The sequence below is a fragment of the Motacilla alba genome, chromosome 2 (assembly GCF_015832195.1).
Source record: "Motacilla alba alba isolate MOTALB_02 chromosome 2, Motacilla_alba_V1.0_pri, whole genome shotgun sequence".
NCBI classification, from domain to species: Eukaryota; Metazoa; Chordata; class Aves; order Passeriformes; family Motacillidae; genus Motacilla; species Motacilla alba.
In genome coordinates, this window is record NC_052017.1 from 35,960,617 (window position 1) to 35,972,819 (window position 12,203).

Sequence of the window (12,203 nt, forward strand, 5' to 3'; positions counted from 1 at the left end):
CTGGTACCATGGCAATGACCAAAATGATTTGGGTATAAATTTTCATTGCTGGCATGCGTGGGAAGGAATGTTTTGTAAATATGAGGTGACCTATTCCTCAATGAAATTATTCAAACCAGTTTTTTAAAAATCTGGTTATGAAGAATATAGGGAATAAAGTACAAAAACTGCAGTTAGCATACCTGACCAAGAAGACAGAAAATTTCAGCCCACACAAATTTGTCACACTTGTGACTATGGAGGACTCAAAGCGACTGGCTGGATGCTCAGCACTGTCCCTGTGGATGCCATCACTGGGTTGGCAACTGTCCAATAAAAGAGTGGAAAACAGTCCTTGGCCTCTCCAAAAGAAGGTCAGATCAACCCTTTATTTTCACAATTTCTTTGCACTTTTTAAAAGCCATTTGTACTTTTTGGTATGAAGGGGCATGTACAGCAGTGAGTTCAGCAGTTGGACGTGCAGAAAAAAAGCTCTCTTTTACTGATTTTTAATCCTGCTGGTTGATAATTTCAAACATTGCCTCTAGTTGTGTTACAAGAAGTTTTGAATTTTCTTTCTGTATTCACCTTCCATGCATCACTTATGGTTTTGCAGCAAGCTGAGCTGCCTTTATACAAGCCTTTTCTATTAAATCTTTCCTCTGAAACAACTCTGTGTTCAATCTTTCCCCATTTTCACAGGACATCCATGTGAACCACGAAGTGGTCCTCACTTATTTTTTCTTTTGGGTAACTTGGATTTCCTTTAATTTAAACTAGTCCTGTTGTTCTCCAGACATCTCTAGGCATGACTGCCCGCAATAAGTCTTTATCTAGATATTTCTTCTCACTCCCTTTTCATCATTTTCTGTCTCCTTTACTCTTCTTCCAGCTGATATTAAATCCTTATTATGCTGGGGATATAGCATTTTTCCTACTAAGGCAAGCCAACAACAGCACCTCTACTTATTTCACAGTGCAAGCTGCCATGCTGTGAGTGATAAAGAATCACTTCTCCTTCCTTTGTGAAAGGACAGCCCAGTTTACCTTTCACTGCCCTGGTTTGCTGTGAAGTAAGTTGTTTTCTAAATTGCTTTCCCCAGGTGAAAATGCTGACTGCAGGTGAAAGGCCATGGTTGATGATGGAGAGTGAAGATGAGTGAAGTTGTTCTGGGGCATGCCACATTCAGGGCAACCCCCCGGAGATGGGGCACATATGAGGGACAAATAGCTGAGGCAGTGCTGCTCGTTTACAGGGTCCTGCTTTAGCATAGATGTGGAAGGGCAACAAGGTTCATACTGCAAAGAATGTTTATTTTGTAATGCAAATAACAAAACAGGGTGCCCTTTGTTTCAAATTTTGTTCTGGCAGAATGTCTTCTGCAAATATAGCAGGATTTTACATGAACTTTTCTGGCCCAACAATTTCCAATCATTGTAACTAATGTTTTGAGACCACTACAGCAGTATGAAATCTCTCTCTGAAACCTCTTGGGGCAGTTTACTTGCTCCAAAACTTCTGACCTGTGTGTGCTTTATACATCTCTGCACCCACAAAAGTAATGTTTTTTCTGTTCTCTTGCACTATGATAAACATCTGAGCTGTACGACACTTTTGCTGTGGAACATCTGATCTGAGGAGAAGGAGCACTGTAGAAGACAGGTCCAAAAAGTAGGTTTGAGGCTGCAAGCACACTGCGTGTGTTTCGATGTGATCCTGTAAGAAAATGAGAGGGTTTACAGCCTGGATGCTACTTTAGCACATTGTATGGGTAAGCAAGTAACCTAGAAAGAGAGTCCCAGCTGCAACTGCCATGGTAACATGTCAGCAGCTGGCAAAAAGAATCCTGCATATCTTATGCACAGGGATGGTGCCAGAGGACAAACTGATATGGGACCTCTTTAGCCATGGACAGCTGAGGAGGCTTTTGTGTTAAACTAGATATTGCCTGACAGGCCAAATCCCTCAATTGGAGAAAATTGTGCATTTTCCATGGAGTTTTGATGAGTACTCTGTAGTATTTTGAGTTTTGCCACAGCACGCCTTGCAAAAAACTCCATCACCCATGCAAGGGTAGCTATTGTGACCTTTCTGATTCTTTCATCTTTCTCTGGCACCTTCCATCTTTCTCCCCTGTGGAATGTACATCCCCTTGCCCCTTCTACTCCATCAACTCAGAAGCAACCTGTGTCCTGATGGGTTTGCTCCAGGTGTCATTCTCTTTCAAATGCAAGTGGCTTATTCAAACAACTCAGCAGGGCTCATGGCATGAATGGTGATGACAATGGGTAGGTGACATCTGACACATACAGTCCTTGCTGCCTCATATTAAACCGTGGCACATATACCTCAGTAATGGCCTATAACCAGGAGAGATGACATTTGGCCAAGATGACCTGGAGCAGGAAGAGTGCCTGGGTCAGGCTAAAATGAAACAATGCAGCTTGAGATAGTGGGAGGGCTGCCAGCAGCAGAGCGGCAGGAAGGCTCCCGTATGAACCTGAAAGCAAACAAACTCACTGCCAAGTAGCACTACTCCTGCTCCAAGGAGGATCACTTATTGCAGTTTGAATTATTAGCTCATTTGTTGTAGTAAAAGAGTGTGTGGACGCAAGGCACTGTGAGGAGACCAACCTAAATTACCTCTGTGTGCAAAAAAAGGCCTGGGAGTATATTTATATCCCTGCTTTGCTATGAGACTGTTATTCAAAGCACAATATAAATCATTATGTAAAAATCAAAATACCTTTGGTCTCCGCAATGTACCTGACTTCAAAGCACAAGTTCAATAAGTTAAGCAGAATTGGTAATACTTGATGTTCTAGTAGAGCTTCTATAATATCTCATTTATACTGCTCTTAACATATGGAGCATTTGCTTTGGCAAATGAACTTAGTAATATTTGGTGCTTTCCCAGCACACAATCAAAGCACTAACTTTGTAAATCTTTGCAACAAAACCACCAGTTTGGAGGAACCTTTTGCTTTCTCCATTTGCTGCACCTTCCCAACTAAAAGAAAAAAGTGAGTGCAATAATTTACCTTTGTCCACTGGCGGTTTTTGCTGGGTCATCTTACCAATTTAAGTAGTTATACAAAACACAAATCTAAACCCCTGCATTGTAGGGTAGAGAGTCTTTATAAGCACCTTGCAGATGTGACTGGGGCTTGAGACTGTCCCCAGGCCACGGACCTCTTGGAATCTGGGGCCTATCTGGGTTTCTTTCAGGATGGAAAAACACACACTGGGGATTCTAGCATATACACATAAATCTTGTCAGTTAAATATAGAATAATAGGAATCATCAGAGAGTAAAAATACTCCATTTTTTATGGTAAATACCATCACATAAAACATGGTAAATACTTAACTTCATTTTTATAGTAAAAACTAAGTCCTGTCATCCCCTCCCAGCACTCACTTCCCTCTTTTTTAGGCATTTGGCTTTCTTTGCAGCTTAAAGTCTATTTCTAGTAATATTCCTTCCCTGCTCTTCCCTAACCATACATGTAGTATATAATACTACATATTGTATTTATATTTATATATATGTATATATGAGTATATAACACTCATTTCATACATTTAGAGAAGTCCTACTCAGGGAGTTTTACTAACAACTTCCCAACTAAGAGTGGTTTTATGTCTCAATTTTTGTGCTTCATTACAGAATTCTCGTCTGATTTCTTAATCTTTGCTGAAGTGGAAAGGTGTGTTTGCTCATTTGGGGTTTTTTGTTTGGTTGTTTTTTTGTTTTTGTTTGTTTGTTTGGTTTTTTTTTTGTTTTTTGTTGTGGGTTTTTTTGGTTTTTTTTTTGTCTGTTTCCACCAGATGGTAAGAAAAAGGAACTTAAGGAACAGAGAAGGACATAAGGTAATTTTCTAGGTAGTCTAACTGGTCCATGAGTCAAGGTGGCATATGCTTGCTGTAGCTGAATTCCTAACAGTACAAATCTCTTGCATTCACAGAAAGCTGGAATCCTTAATACCCATATCACCTTTGAAAACACTGCCAAAGATTTAACAAAAATGCTCTTGGTCACACAGGCCAAGTTAAAAGACTGTACTTGCAGCCCACCCACTGGGACACAAAAAGGCAATGATTCGAACTCCTGTGCAGGTAATGTGTGACTACAGAGGCTGAACTATTTGGAAGATAACCTCAGCTACAGTAGGAGAAAGAACAACGAAGATAATGGAAAAGAAACAGCTATAATAACCATCTGCAAGAACACATGGCCTCTACTTCAGTACCCATAAAACTTAAAATGATAAAAGAAAAGGAAATTGCTTGCGAAATAGCAAAGACTAAACATTTCTTCCTCTGCTTTTATAGGGTCGCCCTCTTTCTGGTATTTGGAGTGCTGTGTGTACTAGCATTTAGCATGGAGAGAGGTACATTCAAGTCTTTCCTTCATTTCTCCTTCCGCCTTGTATCTGCACACATTGTTAGTTATAGAGTGTACCCAAGGGTGCCAGCAGTATCGTCCTGCCCAGCAGATCAGCTTGCATTGCCTGGGTTATGTACCCTGTCCCTCAGCTGTGTACGGGGGTCAGTCCTAGCTCCATCTGCATGGCTGTACAGAGCAACAATGCCATTGAAATAAGGGAAGAAATCCAATCACGATCCCAGTCACTTCCCTAGACTAGGCTTATTTTTGCCTTTTAGTGACCAGCATAGCTTTGGGCTATCGATAGTTTTATAGCTACTACAAGTCCCTTAAGTGAGAACATAGTTTTACTGCCTTTTTATTGGAATGCAATGCCAAATTACATAGATGTGTCCCTCCTAAGGCTTATTTCCCTTCCAGAACAGTACTAAGGCTTTTTCTTTCAACTGGACTGGATCCCAAGCCCAAAGCATGGTGTAGCCCCAACACAGTCGTGGAAGAAGCCAAGAGGTGCTGCAGCTGAGAGCTGCTCAATGGACCCAACAAAGGACATTGAGACAAAGGACAGCCTGCAGCAGTTTTAAACTTCCTTATGAACTTGATAGAACTAAACCAAGACTTTTGCTAAGAGTAATTTTTGCCTTTGAAATAAATTCATGTTGAGTTGTGTAAACTTTTAGTCATTTCAGGAAGAACTGATCCCGGGTCACACCGCATGTGAGTTACTTCTCTCCTAGGAGAACATCAGTGTGTACTCCATAACTTGTAGCTGCAGACTGCTCCTTAGCCTAGACACGAGCCTTGCATAAATTCAGAGGTCACCAATTGTTATGGCTTTATCAAGAACCTTATTAGTGATCATTAAAAATAATCTTGCTTAGAAGGAGACTGCTACAGGCAAAGCCCATCTTTCCCATTTATTTTATGACTATTAATGTTTTTTTTTAATGTTTATACATTAGTGCAAGGAACAGTGTTAGCATAATTCTAGTGTAAAATAAAACCAGCTGTATCCATTATAAGTGCATTACTGCCAGGAACTGTAAATATGTTTATGCCTGATAGCCTTCTGACTCAATAATATCCTGCTATCTCTGTTGGGCAGGCAAGTTTTTAAACCAAGAAAAGACAGGTTATGATTTTCATAACCAAACTGTGTTTCTTTTTGAAGTATGTTATCTAAATTCAAATTTTAAGAAGGTCATTAAAAAAATCTGCCTGTGATTTTAAAGGAGAACAAAGTGGTGGCAAGAAGGTATGATGTGCGCTAAGAACAAGTTATTCCTCCCAGATATACACATACGCAGACAAACCCTGCCATATCATACCATACAAACAATTTTAATTGTGTAGTTACAGTCAATAACCACTCCTAGTCAGAACATTTCTGCATAAAGAAAATTGTGATACACTTATAAAAACAGCCAGCTGTAACAAAATAACTGGTGTTTTCATAGCAATAAACTCATAAAAAAGAAATACACCTTTATACAGAAAATTTATACAGCTGTAGCTTTAAAATTGATTGTAAACCAAAGGAAGACACATTGCAAACATCAATTATTTTCACATTAATTGCATAAGTTTCTAAGGTGATCTATTAGTTTTATTTACCTAAGCTTATTTGCATGATAGTAAAAATTGCATACAACAATAAGAGTGAAGCTTATAGTATGAATTGCTTGGATAACATAGAGCACTTTTTATAGGCAACTGTGTAAAGCACATTTTCTCTATTTAAAACTTTTAAGACACTTTGTTTTACTGCCCATCAAAATACATTTATAAATAGAAAAAAAATCAGTATGGTAACAAGAGAAGCAATATTACATTTAACGGAAACTTCCAAAAAAATTAATTACAACATGATGCTGCAGGATCTACAAATAAATAATGAGGACTAAATCGTGTTTCACATTTTCTTTTTCATTTTCTCTAAAACCATGTAACAATGAGAATGGAAAAAAAAATACAGTGACCTTTATTTCCAAAAGAAAACAAATCTGAATTACGGCAGTGCCATATAATACAAGGCATTTGTTGGCATATGTTATCTTTAAACTGCATTCCACAGTCTATAGTTCTTTTGTAACATACAATAGAACAAGAGTAACAAACTCTTTTTATTTTATTTTTTTAAATAAATGTGATTTTTCAAAGATCAAGTGTGGAGTGCTACAGTAATAATTAAAAAACAAGAACAAAACAGAAACGAAAAAACAGTAAATCACAAAAGTTGTAATGCTTGTCTGAAGGCTCCAGAATCAAAATCACTGGTATCATGCTTATTGGGTACACTCACAGTGTATCCAGTGAACACAAATTAATATCAAACAATCCTCAACGCTTCATCTGTTGCTGCGAAGCAGTTTGTAAAATAGAGTAAAACATCTAGTGCAGTCTGCATTATCCTTTTTTTCAACTTTTGTGCAAGTTTTGGAAGATTCATTGGCCAAACAATGAATAATAAGGGTTTTTGACACAATGCAAGATGGAATTTTCATTTCATTAGTAAATACCAGCGGCACTGTTGAAAGAAAATAATACTTTTAAATCAGTCTTTCAATTCAGCATTAATCTCTGTGTTCCCTTCTACTGATAACTCTTCTTCTAGTTTAACTGAAAAAAGCGTGTTTGCATTTTTGTCTTGGATGCTGTCTTCCAAATCCTTGAGCAGCTCTTCTTCCTTGTATTCTGCAACATCCACTTCCAAACCAGAATTGTCCTTCAGCTTCCCATGGTGCTTGAGATAATATCGCTGGTTCTGAAAGAACTTGATAATGGTGTACTTGGGCAGGTCAAGCTGAGCAGAGAGAGTCTGGATTGCTTCTTCATCTGGATACAGGCCTACATCTTGTATGAAACTCTGTAGGATCCCTAGGGCCTCAACAGAAATCTTTGTTCGCGGTCGGGGTTTCTGACGATTTTCATCCTCAGATTCAGCTGGTGATGCTACTGTCGGTTGCCTTGGGGGTAGTCTGGGACCTGGTTGTTGTTGCTGTTGCTGCTGTTGTTGTTGCTGTTGCTGCTGCTGCTGCTGCTGCAAGACAAAGAACAGCATTTTTTTGTACATGTATTCTTGCTCATATTTTGTTACTGAGAAAATCCTGAGGAGGGAGCAGGGGGAAGAAATTGCAGAGCTACAAACAAAGGCTTAGTAAGTTTAAAGAAAAAAAAAGAAGGGTAAAAAACAAAGAACAAAAAGAACACCGCAGCTTTGCTAGACCAAAAGCACCAATGATACAACATCGGTGCAGTTTAGCTGACAAATTTTAATGAACACGCTCCATGAGTCAAGTGCAGACAAGACAAAATGCTAAATGACATAGTATAAGATTAACTTGACCAGCTTAGCCAGAACTGTAGCAAGGACAAAGTGAGAAAAGTGCCAGATGAGGGCAAACGTGCCGGAGCTCTGCCAGCAACGGCAGCTGCTGCCCAAAAACAAGGGCTGCAACTCTCTAGCAATAGCTAGACGAACGGGCTGGGGAGTCAGGGAGAAGGAGAGCATTTTATCTCTTTAAGTACAGAATTATCTCACTGCTGATCTGACCTCAGCATGCACTGAAGTCTCGTCGAACTTGCAAACATTACAACAGAATATGCTGGCTGGAAGTGCCTAACATGGCACTGTCAAACCCAGCCTCAGCAAAGACAAAGGGATCTGGAGGTAGGAAATCTGTGTTTCCCCTGACCTCTCCTGCCTGCAGTCTCTGAACAGGCCTGCACTGCCTGTATCCCAACAAATAAACAGGGAACAGACCTATTTACCTGCCTTTGTGTTTGTGCTGGGGATTATTTAGTTAATATTTATAAAACACTAAGATGCAAAGCTCTAAATAAGTTGCACTATTATTATTAGAAGGGAACATGCTGCATTCCAAAAACTCAGGCAATAAAAATGAGCCAATATGCACATCAGAAGAATAAGATAAAGCAAATCATGATGTAAATAATTAACAAGAGCTTAAAATGAAGTTTTGCAAGCATGGATTCAGAAACATTCTTAAAAGGTGAGGCACTGAGCCTTAGGGATAGAAATGTTTTTCTCATCTACCACCAGAGTACAGTACACTATAAGATCATGTTTAAAATCAAAAGTAAATTTATCAGCTACTGTTTGTGTTGACAATTCTTTGCTGCACAGCACAGGAAGCACTGGTTAGTAAGATATTTTGGATCAGCAAATTTCTTGTCATATGGTGCAAACCACCAGTTATTATTAAAAAACAACCACAGCAAAACAAGCAGTTGCTATCACTGCATTTTATTTCCCTTTGAGAGTCTCCCTTCAACGATTTTTGTGTTTTGGTAGTGGTTTCCAGGCTTCTAGTAGCAGTTCTTTGAGACCCTAAGAAGCACAAAATGCTGCACAAATGGTATAAATACTTGAGGGATTATAATTCTGTCCACTTCATAGGGGCTCTTGTGGTTGTGGAGACTTCACACAGACATCCACAACTGGTTTAGAAGCCACTTCTTTAAGTAATCTTCATATTTTAAGATCTGACACAAATGCAGTGGAATTTGGGCTCCTTCCTCATCCCTGTTCAGGTCTTTCCATGTTTTATGGTCTGTGAGCAGTCCCATTCAAGGCTCCTGTCCTGAAGAGATTCAAGACTACTCCCAGTACATTAAATCCTTATAAGACTGGAGGCTTTGTATATACAGTTTGAAAACTTGTGTCTGAGCTACATATTTATGCATCTACAACAATTACCATGTAGAACAGCAGAGACAAAACTCAGGCCCAATCTCCCAATCCTTACTCTTACAAGTCATACTAAAAGGTTACAATACAACTGCTTATGTGAATAATATTTATGAGATCAAACACACAACTTTTATCAACAAGGCAAGAAAATCTAAGTAAGTGGCATAGTGGTTGAATGTTTATACTGTGCATAAGCTTCTCCTTTTATCCCCTTAAGAAGCGATTTTATTAAAAACAATGTACATTTTCAAACAAGTGCTGTTTTATTACTTAATATAGATCTTTCTCTCTCTTTTTGCTAAATCAAACAGCAAGTTTCCAGGCTTTCACAATTATTTTAGTACTTGATATCCTAAGGGATTGTCTTATTCAGTTTGCTTTATCTTTAATATACACTCGTGTTGTTTCTGGCTGCGAGATAACTCTATCCTTCCTAGCTTTGTAAATATTTTTCTGTATAGGTAATACAAGTGATACACAGGGTCTCAGCTGAGGCTGGAAAAGCATGGGGTAATATCTGCCCTTTAAGAAGGATCAGTTACAAGGCTGACCTCAGGCCTTTTGTGAGAAGCGATTAAAGAGTCCCCAGCTCAGAGAGACAGCAGTCCCCACTGACAACCTGGGCTATGCAGCTTAGCACAACAGCCAGCTCCGCTCCCAGCTGGCAGCACCTGTGCCAGCAAAAAGGGTGTGTGTAGCTCCTGCAGGAGGCCCTGAACCAGAGGGCAGCTCTTCCAAGCCTCATGGTGTGGGTCTTGCATCCCCTCCTCTCTCTCCCTGACATAGTGCCCTTGTGCCGGCTCACCTGCGGAGCAGCACCCAGCCAAGGTCCAGCGGTCAGCAGGCCTGGTAGGAAAGCGCCTCTATGCTCTCCTTTCCCAAGGGTGATGGGAGAGGGGCTCTGAAGGAAAAACAAACAAATATTGACTCACCCCAGTCTCAACTGGGGTTAAAGTGGGATGAGAAATCCCCTTCCCTTCACTCCTATCCAAGATGAACTGCCACTGCTGAGGGTTCTTGCTTGGTTTTCGAACAGCAGCAGCACAAGATCCTTCTGGTCTGCTGGGAAGGAAGACCTTTGACCGGTGCCATACAGCCCTGCCTTTTTTTGGCCCTGCTGCCTGTCCAGCCAGGCACAGCCAGCACGGGGCTCGCCCTGCCCCGCACACAGCTGCCTCTGTGCTACCACCACACGCATTTGCAAACAACCAGCGAACCGGAACACGAACTGTGGGTGGTCGCACGGCCTCCTTTGAACTGCGGTGGTGGATGGCAGCGCGCTCTTATCTTGCACCGGGAGACCTGCATTTAGCCTGACCAGGAGGGAAGAAACACTAATTTCCTTTGCTCCGTTTAAAGCTTTATTTACTTAGCGCTCTGCGGGATTGGCCAAGGTAAACTAACCTGAATCTGTTCTGCTGGCACATGGATAATGTGGGAAGGCCTGTCACCATGGTGATGAACTGCATTGCTTTCTTGTTCATAAATGGCATCGCGTTCAGGCTGAGGAAGACTGAGGAACCTTCGGATCATGGAGAGATTCTCCCAGAGGGTCCTGTTTTCTGGTGATGGATCTTCTTTCCAACGTAACAACTCACAGAGCCACCCCTTGAAGACAAAACCAATAAAACATTAAGTATTTTTTCATCACACTGCAAGGGGCAAAATGAGGGTGAAATGTGTACTTTAGAGGTGCTGCATTCTCTCATCCTCTCACCTGATCAAAAGGGCTTTCACTGCACAGGCTGGGCTTAAAGCAAACACCGATGCACTGAGAGGCTGCCCAGCCATTTCACAGACCCTTACCAACCATAGGCATTTTGGAAAGCCTCTTCCCCTTGGTCTCACACCACAGCGCTGCTATTTCTTTGCTTGACTGTAGGGCTGCCTAACGTAAATCACAGCAGTAGAGGAACTCCCTAAAATCTCTTCAAAAGACAGGAATCCTATGACTAGATGCAGTCAACCGATAACTTCTTAATTTCTGCTACAAGAAGAGGCTTCTCTGCAGGTGAACTTATTTCAAGTGATACATAACTGTTTCCAGATTGTCCTCATAGACCCACAAAAAAAATCAGGCTCTCAGTTTTATGTCCAAGATTATTAGGGATTGGGGGGAAGGAAGATGTGCTCTAGCTTCTGATACACCCTTTATACATTTCCACATCAAGGACAGGAAGGTGCCTATGAGTCTTTGGGGTATGTAATATGATGTCGGCTGCAGAATCCCCTGCAAGAACTGAAGCAGTTGCTAATTTGCTTCCGAAAGAGACATATGAGTTCATCACGAAAATTTAATGTTTCTTTACATCTTCTTAAAATTTAATTGAGGATTTTTTTTCTCAACTGTGCATTGGTAGTTCTAAAAGAGGAATGCAAACCCTCTAGCTAGGACAGTGTACATCAGCAGAAATTTTCTAGTATATTAAAATTTAGGAACAAAATATTACATGTATAAAACAAGCATATTTCCTTTATTTTAGCTTCAAGGATCTGTTTTCAAAAATAGGTCCATGCAGCTTTATTTCTTAATGCTGTAGGAAAGATAATGTGACATTTTATTGAATCAACAAATAATATAAATGTACAGAAGCTTTTAGGTCCTTTTTATATGTACCAGTAGTGGATTAATGGTTTATCCAGACTGGTTTACTAACACATACAATAGACTCATAGATATGATATAGATATATATTTTCTTGAAGATACTCATATCTTTAGCTAATAGTTAATAAATGCAGTGTAAAAATATTCCCACAACAGGAAGACTAAAAGTAAACAAATAATGTTAATGCATTCATATTGTATATGAAACTCTTTAGTGAGGTGTGTATAAAAATTGGAAGTATATTTGCTTGGATATAAGTGAAAAACTGAACAAATGACACAGAAGAAAATGCCCCCAAGAAACTATCAAAATGACAAATGTTATAGAGATGGTGGTAGCAGAGCTGAAAAAGCAAAAATTTAAACGGGACCAAAATCTGCCAGGTGCTCATGAGGTGTGCAAGGGAGGGAGCGGACACGGGGGAGAGCAGGGGCAGCAGAAGGGCTCCCCTACACCCTAGGGATGGAGCACAACCCATTCCCTGACCATGCACTAAGTGGAGATGCTGGGT

At 40.2% G+C, this 12,203-nt stretch overlaps 1 protein-coding gene across 7 annotated transcripts in view; it reads right to left on the reverse strand.

Moving 5' to 3' along the window:
• Positions 1–5,692: 5,692 nt before the first annotated feature.
• Positions 5,693–12,203, reverse strand: part of SATB1 (SATB homeobox 1) — a 91,721-nt gene continuing 85,210 nt past the window's right edge. For 6 of the 7 annotated variants that reach the window (XM_038123143.1, XM_038123167.1, XM_038123153.1 and 3 more), the window contains 3 exons: positions 10,489–10,692; positions 9,890–9,985; positions 5,693–7,407 (listed from right to left, as the gene is read on the reverse strand). In XM_038123143.1, the coding sequence (XP_037979071.1) occupies positions 6,925–7,407; positions 9,890–9,985; positions 10,489–10,692 (783 nt within the window). In that variant the 3' untranslated portion in view covers positions 5,693–6,924. The remainder of the gene's footprint in view (positions 7,408–9,889; positions 9,986–10,488; positions 10,693–12,203) is intronic. The other variant, XM_038123192.1, reaches the window with a different exon arrangement.